Genomic DNA, 18,612 nt, shown 5'->3' on the forward strand with positions numbered 1-18,612 from the left:
TGGTAGGGACCCGTAGAGACAAAGAGCAAGTATCAGCAATTCCCTTCCACACGGGGAACTTGTTTTCTCACGTCAAAGAAGCTTTCCTGACAACTTCATTTTTAAGATTCCTTAATATGCAGTTACATGGAATTAATTTAACCCATCTCCCCGTAATTCCCTCAGTAACCTTGAGATGATTCCTGATTTCTTGCCAGTCTAAAAAGCATTGCGATGAGCATCTTTATACACATGTCTTTGCAGACATGCCAAATGATTTTCTTAGGATAGATCCCTAAAAGTTGAATTGGGTCAAGATGATAAGCATTTTCCAAAGCTTAATCTGCATTGCTCTTAAATTTAGAGATAGCAAATATCTGTGCGTGGGTAAACTATAAGGGCAGAGCTCTGGCAGTTTGGGATAAAATGGGATAATAAATGAAAGACGTTATTCAAAGGAAATGCCAAAAAGAAGAAGTAGAGGAGAGAAGGCAGAGCTTTCCCTCTCTGAAGGGGTTTGGGAGTGCCCCTTCCCCAAACACAGTTAAAGATCTCCCCACCATATGTAATTATGTTTCTGAGTCCGCATTTGCAACCACCTTGCAAATCAGCAGGAACTTTCTCTATACATCTGGAGTATAATACTACGTAAAGGCCTTCCAATTGCTTTTGCTAATGACCCGAGTCATAAATTAGACAATCATTTTTCCTGCTGCACATTTTCCACTTTCTTCTGGTGAACTTAGACCTTCCTCAAATACCTACCAGTGCAGGGTTTGTAAGGCTGGAAGGAAAAAGTACTATATGGAGTGAAGAGAAAATCATCTATAATTCAGTGTTCACCACACCTGCCATGGACCTGCACTGAGAAGTGAACTTGCAGCCAGGTAAGATAATCAGGTGGTAATTATCCTAGGAAATCTTCCTGAATTCCACAGAACAACAATCTTTTTGACAAACACTCTTTGAACATCGATTGTTTACTAAGAATATTCCAAAATGCTTAAGTAAATTAAGATGTCTCAAATATGGCTCATTGCTGTGGGCCCCAAAACACAACTTTCCCAAGATTCAACACAACAAATTCTAATTGCTAAGTTATGTTGGGCACAGGAGTAGAGTGTTGGGCAAGAAGTCATGGTTCCTACTCTCAGAGAGCTTCCCATGATCAAAACCATTTAGTCCATCCCCAGCGTGTCTCTTGGAAACCCAGCAAAAGAAAAAAACAAGGAGGAAGCAAAGTTGATCACTTTTCATATCCATTACCTACTTTTCTTTGGGCAACAGATTTCTGTGGAGCCCTTAGCAGGGGCTAAAAAAAAAAAAAAAAAATGAGGGTGTGATTGAGGAGATGATACTCAAACAATTGCAATTGGTAGTTATCCTAATTCCAAGGGATTTAGAGAGGATATTGGTCAGCTTCGTTGTAGCTATTGGATTTGATAGCCCTGTATCAGCTATTTCCTCCTAACTAAGGAAAGGAGATATACCAATGATATTTATTTTTCTATAATCAGTACCGAGCTTTACTGCTTATCAACTTAAAAAAACAAATGTTTGACATATTCCTGCAAGGACTAGGAACAGCAATCTTATAAATAATACTTGTAATGGCACAAAAATACCAGTGTGATAGTCATTTCCTAAAACAATCAGCAATTTGAACCTTTAAAAAATTCCTAAGATGTAGAAGGAATTTGGCTCTGTGTTGTGTAATACTATGCTATTAACTGACTCATTGGGTAGGAACCATCCAGTGACACCGGATAAGTGTCCTAACTTTTTGGGTTCTGGTTTCCGCCCAGGAATATGAAAATAGTATCATATGCCTCTCCTGGTCCTTTCCCAGTCTCTAAAGCAACAACTTCAGCCTTCTCTGCTCCCCTCAGTGCTCCCACACAGCCTCCCCACTCTGCCCTTCGCTTTGACCTCACTTCCTACCTCACTGAAAAATTAGAAGCATTCAGACAGGACTGCCTTTTTTTTTAAATCGGCAAACTAACTGAATCTACCTCCCTCCCTTGGTTTTCTTTTCTTCCAGGGGAGAACTGCCCTGCTGCCATCCAGGGCAGTCCTCCCACCCAGACTGGAGGTGACGGGGCTGAATCCTCTTCCTTCTGCAGGGCTTCACCCTGTGGCTCTCCCCCCGACCCCCGAATCTCTACTACACTGTCCATCTATTCTTCCTTTGCAACTGCTCCCATCAGCATAAAAAACTCACTTCTCTCAATCCCACTTACTCTCCAATCCATGGCAGTCTGACTTCCTTCCCCACTACTCTGTGAAAGCTGCTCTTGTCTGGGCCACTGACAGCCGCCATGTATGGCCATGTATGGCCTCCATGGGACTCTTCCCAGTCCTCGTTCAACGCCGTTGGCCACATCTTCCTTCTTGAACACTTTCTTCTACATCTGCCGTAATACTACACTGTCTTGATTTCCTCTCTCTCTCTCTCTCGGACTGTTCCTGCTATCATCTATCTATCATCTATCTATCTATCTATCTATCTATCTATCTATCTATCTATCATCTATCAATCTATCTATCATCTATCTATCATCTATCTATCTATCTATCTATCTATCTATCTATCATCTATCTCTTCTCCTGCTCTCTCTCTCCCCAATAGGAAGTACTGGATGCTGCAGAGTCCTGGGCCTTCTACTCATCTCTAGTTGCATTTTTCCCTAGAGGATCTCATCCAGACCTAAGTTTTAAGTAGTCCTTCATTCAGCTCCTGACTCCAGACTTCTATCTCTCGCCCTGACTTCCCCTAAGTTCCAGGCTCATATGTCCAGTGCCATACTTGCCACTTCTTCCTGATCTATAATAGGTATCTCAAAATTAACATATTCGAAACAGAACCACGATTTGCCTAGCTATGCAAGTTGTCTTTAATAGTATCATATGCCTGGCCTCATATTCAACCCAAAGCAAGGACTGTTGGATCTGCCTCCAAAACATATCTTGAATGTGTCTGCTTTTCTCCAGGCTCACTGCCCAGTCTTCTTCCATCCACCGTTTCCTCTGACCTGCAGTAGCAGGACACAGGCGACCTTATTGCTCTCTCCCCAAAACAGAGCGGTATTTTTTTCAAAAGATTTTATTTATTTCAGAGACAGAGTGCACAAGTGGGGGAGACTGGCCAAGGGAGAGGGAGAAGCAGACTCCCTGCTGAGCAAGGAGCCTGATACGGGCTCGATCCCAGGACTCTGGGATCATGACCTGAGCTGAAGGCAGCCGTTTAACCGACTGAGCCACCCAGGCGCCCCTGGAGTGATGTTTTTTTAAAACCTAAATCATATAATCATATAATATCACTCCCCTGCTTAAACCCCTTCAGTAGCTTCTCTTTTATTTTAGAATAAAGCCCAAATTCCTTACTGTCACCTACAAAACCCTGAGGATCTGGCCCTCCTTGCCTGTCTGCCTTATCTCCAATCATTCTCTCTCTCTCTCTCTCTCTCATTGCCTTCTAAACTCACTCTTCTTTCTAGCCCTTCAATCTGCCAAGCTCTTCTTCCTCTTTCCCCTGGAAAACTCCAACTCTTAGCATGGCTACCTGCTACTCCAACCTTTGGGTCCTGGCTCAAAAGTCACCTTCTAGAGGTCTTCTCTGACCTCCAGCCGCTCCACATCCCTCTCCAGGAAACCTACCATAGCTGAGGCAGTCACCATTTATTAGCATTTCTGTCTCTCCCCCACTAGCATGTAAGTTCCTGGAGAGCAGCTTTTCTCTCTCTTTCTCTCTCTCTCTCTCTATCTCTGGCACCTGGAATATTCCTTGCTAAATAGCTGTTTAGTCTAATTAATCAAAGAATACCATCAGCAAAAAGGTTTGGAATAAATCAAGAAGTGTTTTCATCTATCATGACTTTATTTCCAGACAGCCATTTGGACACTCAGGTACATGTAATTTCAGATTGAGTCATTAATTCCCTTAAGTGGAAGATATTTTTTAATAGTTTACCTTCATTGTTTGAAAAATGGGTAAAAAGCACTCCTAGTGTGAGGGTTTGTTTATTAATATTGTTAAGTCATTCTATGCTTTGAATACAAAATACCAAGCAGAGCTCCTTCCTGTGAATATTTGGGGCTGAGGGGTAGGATCTAAATTCTCCCCCTTTTGTCCACCCTACAGCCCGTGCGTTTAGATCAGTGGCCCCAGGAGATCAGAGAGCCTGAGACTTGTGAACAGTCTCCTTAGAATAAACACAGACCCGGGTGCCTGGGTGGCTCAGTTGGTTAAGCGACTGCCTTCGGCTCAGGTCATGATCCTGGAGTCCCAGGATCGAGTCCCACATCGGGCTCCCTGCTCAGCAGGGAGTCTGCTTCTCCCTCTGACCCTCCCCCTTCTCATGCTCTCTCTATCTCATTCTCTCTCTTAAATAAATAAACAAAATCTTTAAAAAAAAAAAAAAAAGAATAAACACAGACTCATCAGGATTGTGGACTTTAAAGTCTCCTAAGTATGTGTTTGCTTCTCAGCTTCCTTCACACCCTTCTTGGGCTCCGGCCCCAGCTCCGTGGAGCGGCAGCTCCTGGATAGCTCAGAGCGGCCCGCTGCCAGGGCGAGCATCCCCCAGCTGCCGGTGACGCCCCGGCGCTGAGGCAGGAATGGCTGGCTTGCGGTGCTGTCAGTGCCAGCCACCCAGGCAGAGCCTCGGCGACGCTGCGGGCTGCCGGCTCACGGAGCCCCCAGGCAGGGTGGGGCTGTCGCTAGTCCGCTCTAGCTGACTGCAGCTGTGTGCTGCTGTGATTTTCCCTCCACTGGCCATGCTGAAAGTGGCCGTTCCCCAACACACAGGCTCCTCCTCCGTTCTGGAAGGTTCCAAGTGTCTTTTCAATTGAGAAATGTACAAAAAGCCTTCGGTGGGGGTGGCTGTCTGGATCAGGATACTAATCCCATCAGGAATACCTGAAAGAGTCGTCTTCTAAATGTGTAAATGATTGCCCCATAACACAGGGCATATCCCGGGCAGCCCCACAAGGGCTGGATGGCAGAAATCCTACTGGACTTGGAAACAAAGCTACATCAATCCTACCAGTTCAGGGAAGGTGTTCCCGCCACTGTGTTTATTGGTAAGGGTAGGCCTACTGTTGGAACAGCCTATTTCCAAACCTCAGTGCCTTAATACCATAACGGTTTATTTATTTCGTATGTCACAATCCACTCAGGTCAGCTGGGAGTGGTGAAGGGAGTACCTGCGCTCCACACAGTCCTCCAGGGACCCAGGCTCCTTCCACCTATTATGGGGATTCTTAACCTGGAGTCCACAGGTCCCCAGAAGGGTGGACAGAATTCAGAGGGTCTGTGAACTTGGAGTAGGAAAAAGGTATATTTTCATTGTCATTAACCTCTTAACTATAATTCAGCATCTCCTGCAGTTATGATTGATAGCATCAAACCACAATATTAGTGCCGCCTGTGTGACTTTACCACCAATAGAAAGCAGAGATAGTTTCATATCACGTTATAATTTTAGCAGATACCATGAAATCTCACTTAGGCTTAACACGACTTTGAAATGATGGTAGTTATTAGACTCACTTCAAGACCTTGTTATTCAATATGTTCATTAAAGAATACATACCGTACCAACCATATCACAAAATATTTTTAATATTTTGATAACTGTATTTCAGTATACTTGCTCTTCTTTGTATTTCTATGTGTTTCATTTTAAATGTTAAAAAATATTACTCTGCCTAGGTTTCATGTGGAACTGCCAAAAGGGTGCATAGCAAACAAAAGATTAAGAAGCCCTGATCAAGTGGGTCCCCTGAGTCCTTGAGCATCCTCTGCGTCCAGTCAGCAGTCTGGGCTGGAATGGCACTGCCCGGTAGTTTAGGGACAAGTCTTAGAAGGAATATCTACCACTTCTGCCCACATTCCATTAGTCCTAAGTCAGTCACACATCCCCACCTGACCGCAAGGGAGGCTGGGAAATGAGGTGTAGCCGTGTGCTCAGGAGGAAAAGGAAACGGGGATCGGTGAGCACACAGAAGTGACTGTCACCAGGCCTATGGGAATAATCAGCAAAGCAGTGCCATCCCAAGGACAAGGGCCCTCTCTGGAGAAAAACTAATCTCCTGTCAAATTCATTTCAGGAAGTATAATCATAATAATACCATAACAACTACCATTGGTTGAATAATTACTCCTGTCGGTGTTGTGCTAAAGGATTCACTTTCACGACCTCATTTAATCCCATAATAACCCTCTGGGACAGGTACTATTATTGTTCCTACTTAATAAGTAAGGGAACCAAGGACTTGAGAAAGTGAGTCCAAAATCAGTGCTTTCAATCACTGTGCTGGACTATTTTGGGAAAACACTGAGACCCTTGAAAAGAAGGTGGCATTGTATCCTGGTGGAAAGGGCAGTTCCTGGTGCCCAACTCCCTGCATTTCCAGCTTTGCTAGAAGCTGGTTTATTCACTGGGCACAATTTACTGAAACCCTCTATGAATCTATAAAATGGTGGCAATGATAGTATCTATCTCTTAGAATTAAATGAGGTAAACTTTCGTAACAGCACTTGGCATATGGTAAGTGCTCAATTGATGTTAGATACCGTCATTAACGCCTAAATGACACTGTGACCACCTTAATAAAAGTGAACTAAATATTCAGGGCAACTTAGTATCCATGAAGGATGCAGAAAAATGCCTGAGATCACCAAGATCCTCACCAGCTGGCAGGGAGGCGGGTGCTCCCTAGAATGGTATGCTGAGTTATAGTCAAGATGATAGGAAGTTGTTACCTTTTTTTAAAAAAAAAAGATTATTTATTTATTTTGGAGGAAGAGAGAGAGAGAGAGTGCAAGGTGGAGGGGCAGAAGAAGAAGGAGTGGAAGAGAATCTGAAGCAGAGTCCCCGCTGAGCACCCAGTCCAACGCAGGGCCCGATCCCACGACCATGAGATCATGACCTGAGCCAAAATCAAGTCAGACGCTTAACTGACTGAGTCACCCAGGCAGCCCAAATTGTTACTTTTCTCTTTTTTTAAGATTTATTTAGTTAGTTAGTTGAGAGAAAGAGAGCACAAGTGGAAGAGAGGGGGAGAGGGAAAATTAGGCTCCCCGCTGAGCAAGGAGCCTGATGCACGACTCGATCCGAGGACCCTGGGATCATGACCTGAGCCGAAGACAGACGCTTAACCGACTGAGCCACCCAGGCACCCAAGTTGTTCCTTTCTAACGAAGGTGGAGAAAATGTGTTGGGATGACAGAAAATATGGATGGGTTAGTTTTCATTTTAATGTAACTTTCTCCTGTTTACAGAATTCTATGAAGGTGATGTTCAAATGCCTGTGGAAGAACTGCGGGAAGGTGCTGAGCACTGCGGCGGGGATCCAGAAACACATACGGACCATCCATCTTGGGTAAGGCAACCCTCCCTTCAGGCGTGGTGTGGCCTCCAGGAGCTCAATCTCAGGCCACCTGCACTCAGAAATTACACACCACACTAAGTCTGAACACAGGAATAGAGACTGGGCTTGCTTGGTCTTTGTAATCCCTGTGGAGATGGCCACTCAGATCACACAGACCAATAGGGCACAGTGGAAAGAATGTGGATTTAACCTTGCAAAGCCTCCCCAATTTGCTTACTAAGTGACCTTAGGCAATCCACTGCTCTGAGCCTCAGTACCCTCTGAAAATGAGGCTAATAGTAATATCAGCCCAGAGGGTCATGTGTAAGGGTCAAAAATAAAATGTATGTGAGAATGTCTGTATTTGAAAAATATAGAACACTAGGGTAGGGTGGGTTCCTTGGACCCCCTGAAATTTTCTGTCAAATTAAATGTGCGTTTTTTCCCAATAAGGAGTCTTTGTGACTTTGAGCCTCAAAACCATGTATATAGCCTCAAAAGGGCTTAAGAACCACTGTGTCCATCAGTGCTGTGGTTTCTACTCTTATGATAGCTGGTGACTTGGCTCCATCATTTTCTGTTGCTCCAATAAGCCCTTTATCTGTACGCTCTATGCTTTTCCTTGTGTTATATAAAAACCGTCCTCAGGAAAAAGAACACAGAGTTTCCAGCAGCAGTGACTAGGGGTCCTCCCAGAGGGGCGGTGGAGGTTCAGCAGTCTTGTCCTTTAGTCCCTGGGTCTTTCCTGCCCAGGGACGTCAGACACAGGAGGACCTTGGGAGGCTGTACGTCATAACCAGTATGTATAAGGCAAATCCAAATGCATGACCGAGTCCCCAAACGCTTGGACAAAGGAGTCCTTTCAACAAGATGAGCGTCGAGAAATAAACACTACAGTCACGCTGCCCAGCAAGGGACAAATTTAGGAAATGCATCATCCATACAAAAGTGGTATAAAAAAGAAAATAAAAATGGGTTCTAAGGTGATTCTGCTGATCTGTGCAGGTGGGCTCCTTCAAGGACTGTGGAGAGAAGCAGGGATCTAGCGCGCTTACCCATAGTGCCGAGGTTTGGGGACACAGCCAGAACCTTCCAGAGTATAGCACACAGAAGGTTACGGAGCGCTGTGGGTGTGGTGCCACAAGACTGGGCTTCTGCTCCCCTCACCAGAGGGGCTGTCTACCTTCGCCCTCCAAGAAATACCACACCCAAACACTGCAGGGCAGAACACCCTCATTCCTGTTCCTGAAGGCTCCAGGGAACGAAATCCTGCAGTGTCTCCCCTCAAACCTCATTGTCAGGACAACTCATAATGCAAATAGCTCAGAGTTATTTAAAGGTTTAGAAAAAAAACTTCCCAAAGCTATAATCAGGAGCTAGGGTATTTGTTTTCAAGTCCATCTGCCCAGAAAACTGAACCCTACTCAGTACGTCGAAGAAGCGCATGCTGCACATATGTATTTATAGACCATTTATAAGTGGCATCTCACGATTTTTCTTTGAGCTCCCGGGCTGCTCTCATGGTGGGTAAAATTCAAAATGCAGTCACTACTATTCACTTCCCTAGGATTCCCTTTTTACACTGTGCTCTTAAAATTGCCTTGGTGAATTAGGATTCACAGCCCTGCCAGCCACTGCCCAGGGACGGGCCTGGGTTAGCAGAACTCCGAGGCCAGTCTGTGTGTATATGAAGCCTGAGGCCTGAGCTCTCACAGACTGGGAGGGGGAAATCACCTTTGCTTTAATCCCTGAGCTCAATTATGTGATGTAGGACGATGGAACATTTTAATGAATGTTGGCTGGCGGGGAGAGAAGGGGAACATACCAAAGCCAGAATATATAATATATATCGCATCTGATATAGCTGCAAGAGCATAAAAAATACACTGCTTTTCTCTTAAATCTCACTCCGCTCTTGTATAGCAGAGGCTGATCCTGATTTATCCCCATCTGGGACACGCAGTTTCCCCGAGGCCTGTGTGTCTATTAGTAGCCCTCAGCAGCCAGTTACAACTCGGCCTGCCCTTTACTGGAAAGGAAGTGGGGACAGGAATAGAACAGGCGCACATTCCTGGGCCCACTCTCTGGGGTCTTTAATGGTATGCTTGTCAGAAAGCCAAGCCCCGCCAGACCTGGTACAGTCCAGAGACACCTCCCCAGACGCCTCGGCCTGAGAGCTCAGGGGAAATGGGACAAGGTTGGGAGAAGCCGCAGATTTGACCAGACAGAAAGGCTGAGTAGAAGGGGAGATTTTTATTTTAGGTTCTATATAGGGCTTGGAAGTCGGGGCCGGGGCGGGGGGGGGGGGCAGTTTATTCCAAGTGAGTGATCTACTACTGCTGGATATGTTCATGAAATTTGGGGAAACCTCATGGGAGGGACATGTACAGAGGCCATCCTGTAAAACCAGGCTGCTAGATGTGTGCCAATTCTCTAGAAATTAACAAATTGAATAAATCTTTTCTAAGGTGATGGACAGGGGCGCCTGGGTGGTTCAGTCGGTTAAGCGTCTGCTTTCGGCTCAGGTCATGATCTCAGGGTCCTGGGATCCAGCCCGCCCCCCTCCTTGGGCTCCCTGCTCAGCGGGGAGTCTGCTTCTCCATCTGCCTCTGCCCCTCCCCACCAGCTCATGCTCTCTCTCTCTCTCCCTCAAATAAATAAATAAAATCTTAGAAAAAAATAAAACAGAATTAAGAAAAAGTCATCTGACTAAAGTAAGAAAAAAAAATTAAAAAAATAAGGTGATGGACAGTTATTTTATTTTACTCAAAACTTTCTGTGGAAAAGTACAACTGCCCATGTCTCAGGGAGAACTTTGGAAGCACCAAGAAGATATTTCTCTGGGTGATAGTAAAAATTGAGGCCTTCTAACTTCAACTTTAGTTTAGTTTCAATAAACAGTTCTTACGATGTGTGAAGCACACTTCTACACCCTGTATGTTTATTTGCTTAATCTTCACAAAAAGCAGGCACTATGATTATCCCCATTTCATCAGTGACAAGCCCGAAGCACTGGGCCATGGAGGCTGCCTCAATCTCACACACAGCTGGAGGGTGTCAGGATTTGAACCCGGGAAATCTGATTAATGCTCATCATCACCATGCCGCAAGGACCTCAGCCTCATCCATTCAACATTTACTAGGCACCTACTGTGTGCCGGACACATCCATGTGTGTGGAGTGACACAGAACAGACAAGACGTAGTCCCAGAGAATCACAGTCTTAGGGAGGTGACGAGGGTTTAAAAAAAACTACAAAAATGTGCCAGATAATTAAGGAAAGTGAATTAAATGGAATGAATACACTTCAAAGGGAGCCTAGAGGCATAGAGGATCTAGCAGTGAGGAGTTACATTGTGACTCCTAACCTTCAAAATGCATCCCAAATTTGACTTCTGGTCACTTCCATCACCAGCCCCTCTCGCCCAGACACTGCCAACATTCATCTGGATGATCAATGGCAACAGCCTCCTTGCCGGCCTCCCGCTCTTGCTCCTGCCCTCTGTCCTCTGTTCTCCAGACACTAGCCAGAGTGATCCTTCTAAAAAGTACCTTAGATGCCTCACAAGCCCCCGGCTTCCATCACACTGAGAATAACGTGCAGAGCCATTCCGTGGACTACAAAGCCCTGCGCCATCTTGCCTCTGTCTCTGTTCACTCCTGGTGCCCTGAGCACCAGCCACGGGCCTCTCTGCCCTTGGTGGAAAACACCGATACTTCCCACCCCAGAGCTGCGTGCTGCTCTTCACTGTGTGATTTTCCCACGCATCCTGGTGCAGGTTTTTCCCTCACGTCACTCAGGCCCCTGCTCACACGCCACCTCTTCAGAGAGACTTCCTCTGAACACTCTCTTTAAAATAAATGCCTTCCCTTCAATTACCCTGCTAAAGGACACTAAATCTGCTTAATTTTTCTCTCTGGGATTTATCACCACCTGATATATTAAATATGCTTTTCTTTATGGGTTCCTTGTCTGCCTCCCCCACTAGAATATAAGTTCCATCAGGTCATACATAGTCTGTGCTTTGTGCACCATGATATCAGAAGACCTTAGAAAAGTGCCTGGACATCATAGATTCTCAATAAATTGTTGTTGAATAATTGATTGATTGGATAAATTGCTTTTAAGAGGTCAAGGAAGGCTTCCCTGGAAGTGGACAGTTGAGTGTTGCTGGGCAAGTCAGAGTTTGCCAGACAGACAAGACCAAGGAAAAGCATTCCAGACAGAGGGAAGAGCAAGTGCAACATTTCAAGGCAAGAAAGCAGACTGGGTTCCCATAATCGTTTTGCCCTCTTTTGCCCTAGGCGTGTTGGGGACTCCGACTACAGTGATGGAGAAGAGGACTTTTACTACACTGAGATCAAGCTCAACACAGACTCAGTGGCAGATGGACTGAGCAGCCTGGCCCCGGTGTCACCGTCTCAGTCCCTGGCTTCGCCTCCCACTTTCCCCATCCCAGATTCAAGCCGAACAGAGACTCCTTGTGCCAAAACTGAGACTAAACTGATGACACCCTTGAGCCGCTCAGCTCCCACCACCCTCTACCTCGTGCACACCGACCATGCTTACCAGGTGACTGGCGAAGGACCGTGAGAGTAGTCACTTTGACCCCCGACCAAAAGCAGTCGCATTCTGCCGCGCGAGGAGAGGGTAACCCAGTGGAAAAACAGCATCACACAAGTAGCCCGATAGCTGAGTTCATTTTTTCTTTTTCTCCTTTTAAAGCCCAGATCTCACACCAAAGGGACCTTGTGGGCTCTTGGATTCCCCGATATTGACTGAAGATCCAATCCCTTAGAGGTTGTCATAGGATTAAAATCCTTCATATCATAAAGATCTCAGAAGGGTGACTGGCACACGATATAAGTATCTGTTAAATAAAAAATAAAATAAATGAGAAGGTGAGCACTATAAAGCTTTGGCACAATGACATAATCACCCTGCGCTCCAAATCTGGGACTTCATGCCCTGCCTCCTGAATCGGTAACTAATCCTCACAGATCAGAGAGGCGATTATCAGTGTTCCCCAAATCAACAGCGTCAGCATCACCTGGGAACTTGTTAGAAATGTAAATTCTTGGGACTGCCCCAGACCTGCCGGGCAGAAGCAGATCTGCTTCACTGGAAAGTCTGATAAGACCTTACACACAAAGCCTGCAAATAGGACTTGGCTAAAGCTCCTTTGTCCCCCCAACAATTATTAACTCTTTTAAACATTGATTTGTTTTAATGACATTTCAAAACATTCAAATTTTAAGAGAACATTTTTTTCCATAATTCTCAACTACTTTGTGCAACTTTAAAAAAAAAAAATCTTCTGTCCATATTTGTAATTGTGTTCTCCCACCCTGGTTTTATAAACACTTTCATATAACTGAATAGTTTTCGGTTACATCGAAGCACCGAAGTGTTTTAATCATTCTCTTGTTGGGTATCTACTCTTTAGTCTCTCCAGTTTTTTCCACTATCATTAATAACTCTACTATGAACACCTCTGTGCCAGTAGCTTTTTTTTTCCCCTTTGAATTCCCAGAAGAGTAATTATTGAGTCAGAGGATATAACATGAACAGCTTATGGTTCTTGCTATGTATTACCAAAATATTTCCCAGTGATGCCAGTTATAAAACCACCATCACTAGCAGCTACATCTATGATCAGATGTAGAAACCTGTAGAAGAAACATCCAGCCACTGATTTAGTAGACTTACACTCAAGAGCCATGGAATAGAGCTAATAATTAAATTAGCTGAGGCAATAAATTTCATTCCTGACTCTTGTTATGTTGGTCAAAAAGAATAATTAGTTTCTTCATTCTAGTTTGTCCGTGCTGACAGGGTCTAGTTTGTCATTTAGAAGCACTGGTTCGAAATCATGGGCGTGAACCCATTCCAACTATGGTGCCACCTGTATGAGAGTTGGAACATGCAGTAGGTGATCTAAAAGGTCCTTCCCAAACCATGTATTCATAATATTGGGATTGTTCTATTTATAGACATTATAAATATTCAGCATCAAAAATGTTAAAAACACAAGCAAATGAAGAAAATTCAAAAAGCCCCTTGGTTAATATTTTTTGTATGTCCTTCAAGACTTTGTTCTATGTATGTTTACTCATTTTTTTTAAAAAAGGGAATTTACTGTAATACTGTTTTTCTTGTGCTTTGTTTTGGCCACTTAATATATCATGAACATTTTCCCATACCAATCAGCATTCTTCAACAACATCAGGCTCTGTGGATAGATCATGATTTATTTACCCACTTCCCTATTATTGGACATTTGCATTTCCAGTTTTTTGTACCTAATATATAGTTCTGCAATGAACATCCTGTACCCATTTCCTTAGAATGAATTCTAGAAGTGGCATAGCTAATATACAAAATACTAAGAATTTTGATATATATATCACCAAACTGCTGTCCCCAAATGTTGTACCAATTTACCCCCCTGGCATCCCTGTATAAGATTGTTTCTTTCCCAGTTTGACAGTGAAGCATTGTGTTTTACACATAAATATGTCCTAAAATAGGTATATGTATATATAATAAATTTATTTTCAGGAACCATCAAAAACCTCCTGCTTTTATTCCTTAGATAGCTTGCTGAGATACATAAAAAGTTTATTTCTAGCTACTCTCTTGGACTATGTTTAATCTACTCCTGTTGGATAATTCGTCTAAATTATTAATCCAGCTGAAACCACTTTCAGGGCCCTACTTAGGCAATGATAGCTTAGGACTGCGAGGAGAAATGTTGTTTCATAACAATGTTCTCTGTTTTCTGTGGAACAGGCCACGCCCCCCGTGACCATTCCAGGATCGGCCAAGTTCACCCCCAACGGTAGCAGCTTCAGCATTTCTTGGCAGTCTCCTCCGGTTACCTTCACGGGCATTCCAGTAAGTAGAAAAACAAATAGCCAGAAATCTGGTCCACGCTGCACATAAATTTAGAGAACAAATTATAAAAACATGCAAGAAAAAGACAAAACTCAGAATGCCGGAAGTACTTTATTCCTTCAGTGATACTTGTAAACTCCCCAGCACGTATTTCACGATCCAGCCTAGCCCAGCTTGTCTGTGGAAAAAGGTGTTACGACGGGCATTTGAGAAAAGTAGGAGACTCTAGGAGAGTTGCGGCTGCTGATAAACAACTTGTTAGAAATGTGTGGAGATTTTTTGTGTCTGTGGTGTATTTGTATGTTTCCAAAAGGCTTGATAGAATTAATAGCTGAACTCAGATGCTGAACAAAAAGAAAAAGACCCTGTACATAAATGATATTTATTGTTATGAATAACTTCATAAAATTTATGACTTTGAAATTATTGTTTCTGGGTATGTCATTTTGAAAGGTTCAAAAAAAAAAAAAAAACCATAAATTGAGATCATTTTTTTTTCTTCCAAAGCTTGAGCAATCCATGCTGATAGGTACTCCCGAAAATAAGAGTGCTGAACTCTGCAATCAGGTTTAAATGGTATATAAGAATTGATCTGACATAGTAAATGATTGCTGTCTGATAAATCGCCATGAATTAACTTGATTCCTAACCATTCGTTTAAAAGTATATTGGGTCTTTTGTAGCTTATCACAGAATATCCACAGACCTACACGCTGTTGATCCCCACAGTGGTTTATAACTCCTGATAAGGGTCACAAAGTGGCTTATGATAACAGACATTAACCTTATTTTCTCCTCTCCAACCCCCTCCCCAAGGACCTCACAAAAGCTTCTTATTGTCAATCACTGGCAACTTCCAGAGGTTTCCAGAAAATACTAAGCCTCCTACAGTGCTGATAAAAATGAAAGCGGCTCAATCAATTATGCCGTGCCCGGTCGATGAATATTTATTAAATTCCCTAGGAGAATAGCCAGCAATGAAAAGCATCCTGCTGGCGGCAACTTGGGAATTTGTAGCTTCCGGAAAATACTCCTGGAATTTGATTTTTAAATAATCGAGGATCTGGAGTAATTTTGAAAGTCACCTCCTTCATCAAATAGTAGTAACGGCTGGCTACTCTGAAAGCGCAAGAATGCAAGGAGGGATCTTGTTAGTAGACTTTAGAAGAGAGCACGTAGGTAACAGTTTTGCTCTCCGGCAAGAACAATGATCAGCTGAGGACGGTGTCAGAGGTTAACCATCAGTCCTCTGGGGGACTTTTTTTTTTTTAATAAGATTTTATTTCTTTTACATAAAGTATCTTTTATTCTACATGTGCTATCTTCAGCTTGGGGGACTTTTATTTATTTATTTATTTTGGTAGACCTGAGAAGACCCGGAGTGGCTCTCAATATCACGTTTGAGACAAGCCCCCTAACCTAGAAAGGCAGCTACAATTACAGAATTATAGAGACCCACTATTCTGAATCCTGTTAATTCCTGTCTTTGATTTGAGAATGTTCGAGAGCATACACCATATGGCTCACCTGGGGTACAAACACGTGTAGCATGTGGCTGGAACAGCCCAGTTCACACTTTTTTTCAGATTACCCCTGTGACCAACCAAAATGGAATTTCTTTCCCTTTGCTTTATTAATTAAATCATCTCCTTCTGAAGTGCAGAGAAATTACTGAGTGGTGTGTGACTAGCTACATGTCCTCTAAAGTTCCTAAATATTTTACCCAGTAAGGTACCAGCCAGGATACCTTCTATTGTTGGTTTCCCAGTAGCAAGATTTTAACACTCTTCTCTGCCGGGGACACCGTGTGTATCTCTACCCTCATCTCAATGCCCTAGATTGTTCGACGTCCCTAATTTCATTGGTTACCTGGGACAGTCTAGACCAGAGCTTTGACAGAAAGTGTACAGAGTGGCTGTGTTAACTAGGTATCCCACTGAAATCCTACTTTCACTTCTAATGTCTTCTTTCACCACAAAATTCTCATCTATCTGGTTGTGTCATGTTTCAGCCAACACTTTAGACTGTTTTAGCAGCCATTCCTATTTCAAACTAAAGAGAAGGGGAGGGGATGCTATTTTCCCAGGCTTTGTTTTACCCTAGAGAGAAGGCTCACTATTAAAAATGTTCTTTATGTTATATACTGTCTAGCAAGGCTTAAAAAACGTGGGTGCTTACTGTTTGCCTCCTTCTAGTGGGGGCTGGATCTTACAACACCACCCCACAGAAACACAGGACTGGTGCGCGTCCACTGCCTAGGGGCTAGCGACTGTTCCCGAATTCTCCAGGAATGCTGTCCCCGCCCCTAGGAGACGGGGGAGCCAGGTGGAATCTAAGAGCATATGAATTCCTACCTTCTAAACTAGTATAATAGGGTTTTCGGGCAGAAGCTCTAAACATTTTAAATTCTAATGAATTCGTATCAGTGATGGCCTCAACTATATCCAAACGGAAGAACAAAGCAGTTCCCGTTTTATAAAATGCTCTTTAAAGAACACGTTTTTCTTTGTACTCCAGAACAAATACCCGGAGGTTGTCAACCCCATTTAAGGTTTGCTTCCCCCCCCACACATCTTGGATACCGGGTATTGAGGAGGGGATGCTTTTATATGCTTCCTAGAGAAGGAAATACTCTCCTTCTGAGAAATCCCAAGGTTTGCAGGATTTTATTTATTCATTTGCCTACACAAGATTTCCTGAACATCAGGCTTTAATAAGTTCCCTGGGTAAGACGTCTTCCCGGAGGTGTGGAGTGGAGAAGGCTGTTCTGCCTAGCTGCAAATGTAACTAGAAGGACAGTCTTTTCTAGCCGAAGGCCGTAGACATAAGGGCAGGGAGAAGACCCTCATTAATTACAGCATTCTTTGAGCTGTTTTTCCCGAATGACCGCGCCTTTTCTTCTAATTGTCTGCATTCTTTTCTCTGTCTTTTCATGACAGAAAGCTGAGAGTTCTTGACCCCGTATGAGTCTGCCCATACCGCCATAACAGAACACCATAGACTGGATTGCTTTAAACAACCAAAATGTATTTTCTCACAGTTCAGGAGGCTAGAAGTCCCAGGCCACGGTGCTGGCTAATTCAGCTCCTAGTGAGAGCTTTCTGTGGCTTGTAGAGGGCCACCTGCTCGCTGTGTCCTTATATGGCCTTTTCTGTTGGTGGAGGCAAGAAAGGGGGCACAACACAGGTGGAGAGAGAGCCCTTGAGAATCTCTTCTTATAAGGACACTAATCCTGTTGGATCAGGGTCCCAGCCTTTTGACTTCATTTATCCTTATTTACTTCCTTAAAGACCCCATATCCAAATATAACCACACTAAGGATGAGAGCTTCAATATATGAATTGGGGGGGGACACAAACATGCAGTCTATAACAAGCCCACGGAACCAAGAGCGAATCAACCTGCGATCCAAGGGCCATTCCAGGAGGGCGTCAGGCTGGAGGAGGGTCTCCAAACCTAAAATAGCAGTGCTTAATTATCAGACGTTTAGCTGGGTTGGTTGGTTTGTTTGTTTTTAACACCTTGAGGGAGGATTCAGAATAATATAAGAGATTACAACCAAGACAAGGAACGCTGGCTTTTCCATTTGAGAGATAGAAAATCACAAAGAAAAGAAATCTCTCCAACATATTTACAGAGGGACACAACATTCTTAAGACTGCTCTGGTGTGAGGCTCAGATGCAAATCCTGACTCTGGCATTTATGAACTGTGACCTCTATCCAGTCACATGACCTCTCTTAAGCAATGCCCTCAAATTTAAACCACTCCATGGAGTTGTATTTTTTTTTTTTTAAGATTTTATTTATTTGACAGAGAGCACAAGTAGGCTGAGTGGCCCACAGAGGGAGAGGGAGAAGCAGGCTCCCCGCTGAGCAGAGAAGCCGATATGGGACTCAATCCCGGGACCCTGGGATCATGACCTGAGCCAAAGGCAGACGCTTAACCGACTGAGCCACCCAGGCGCCCCTCTCCATGGAGTCGTATCGAGCACAGTGCCTGGCACTGACTAACATGGAGCATTCACTAGTCTTGCTGCCTGTGATGTGTCTCATTGCTATAATACAGTGGTCAGGAGAAGTGTATTCTCCCTATCTGGGACTGACTGATATAACCCATATCTACCCAACATGGGGGAGAAATTAACCATGATTTTTGCAGACTAAAGTTCTTGAAACTTTTCTGAGGTCACACTAATCAGCAGAAAAATGAGAGGCGTGTGCTCATTGTGTGTTGTGCTTGTGTGCTCCCCAAGCTGTGTATGAAACTCCATTACTGTGTGAGCTGTGCCTTTCACAGCAAGGCAGCCAGGAATCGCTCTCATGAAGCCCGGGAGGACCCAACACCCCCACCCCGATTTAG

General features: G+C 43.9%; 1 protein-coding gene across 1 annotated transcript in view; it reads left to right on the forward strand.

Annotated features, from left to right (window-relative positions):
* The window catches only part of ZNF704 (zinc finger protein 704), a 237,906-nt gene that overhangs the window by 202,005 nt on the left and 17,289 nt on the right, over positions 1-18,612 (forward strand). The window contains exons 5-7 of the mRNA XM_036097084.2: positions 7,265-7,365; positions 11,659-11,926; positions 14,147-14,251. Coding sequence (XP_035952977.1) covers positions 7,265-7,365; positions 11,659-11,926; positions 14,147-14,251 — 474 coding nt within the window. The remainder of the gene's footprint in view (positions 1-7,264; positions 7,366-11,658; positions 11,927-14,146; positions 14,252-18,612) is intronic.

This window comes from Halichoerus grypus, chromosome 5 (assembly GCF_964656455.1).
Source record: "Halichoerus grypus chromosome 5, mHalGry1.hap1.1, whole genome shotgun sequence".
In the NCBI taxonomy this organism is placed as follows: domain Eukaryota; kingdom Metazoa; phylum Chordata; class Mammalia; order Carnivora; family Phocidae; genus Halichoerus; species Halichoerus grypus.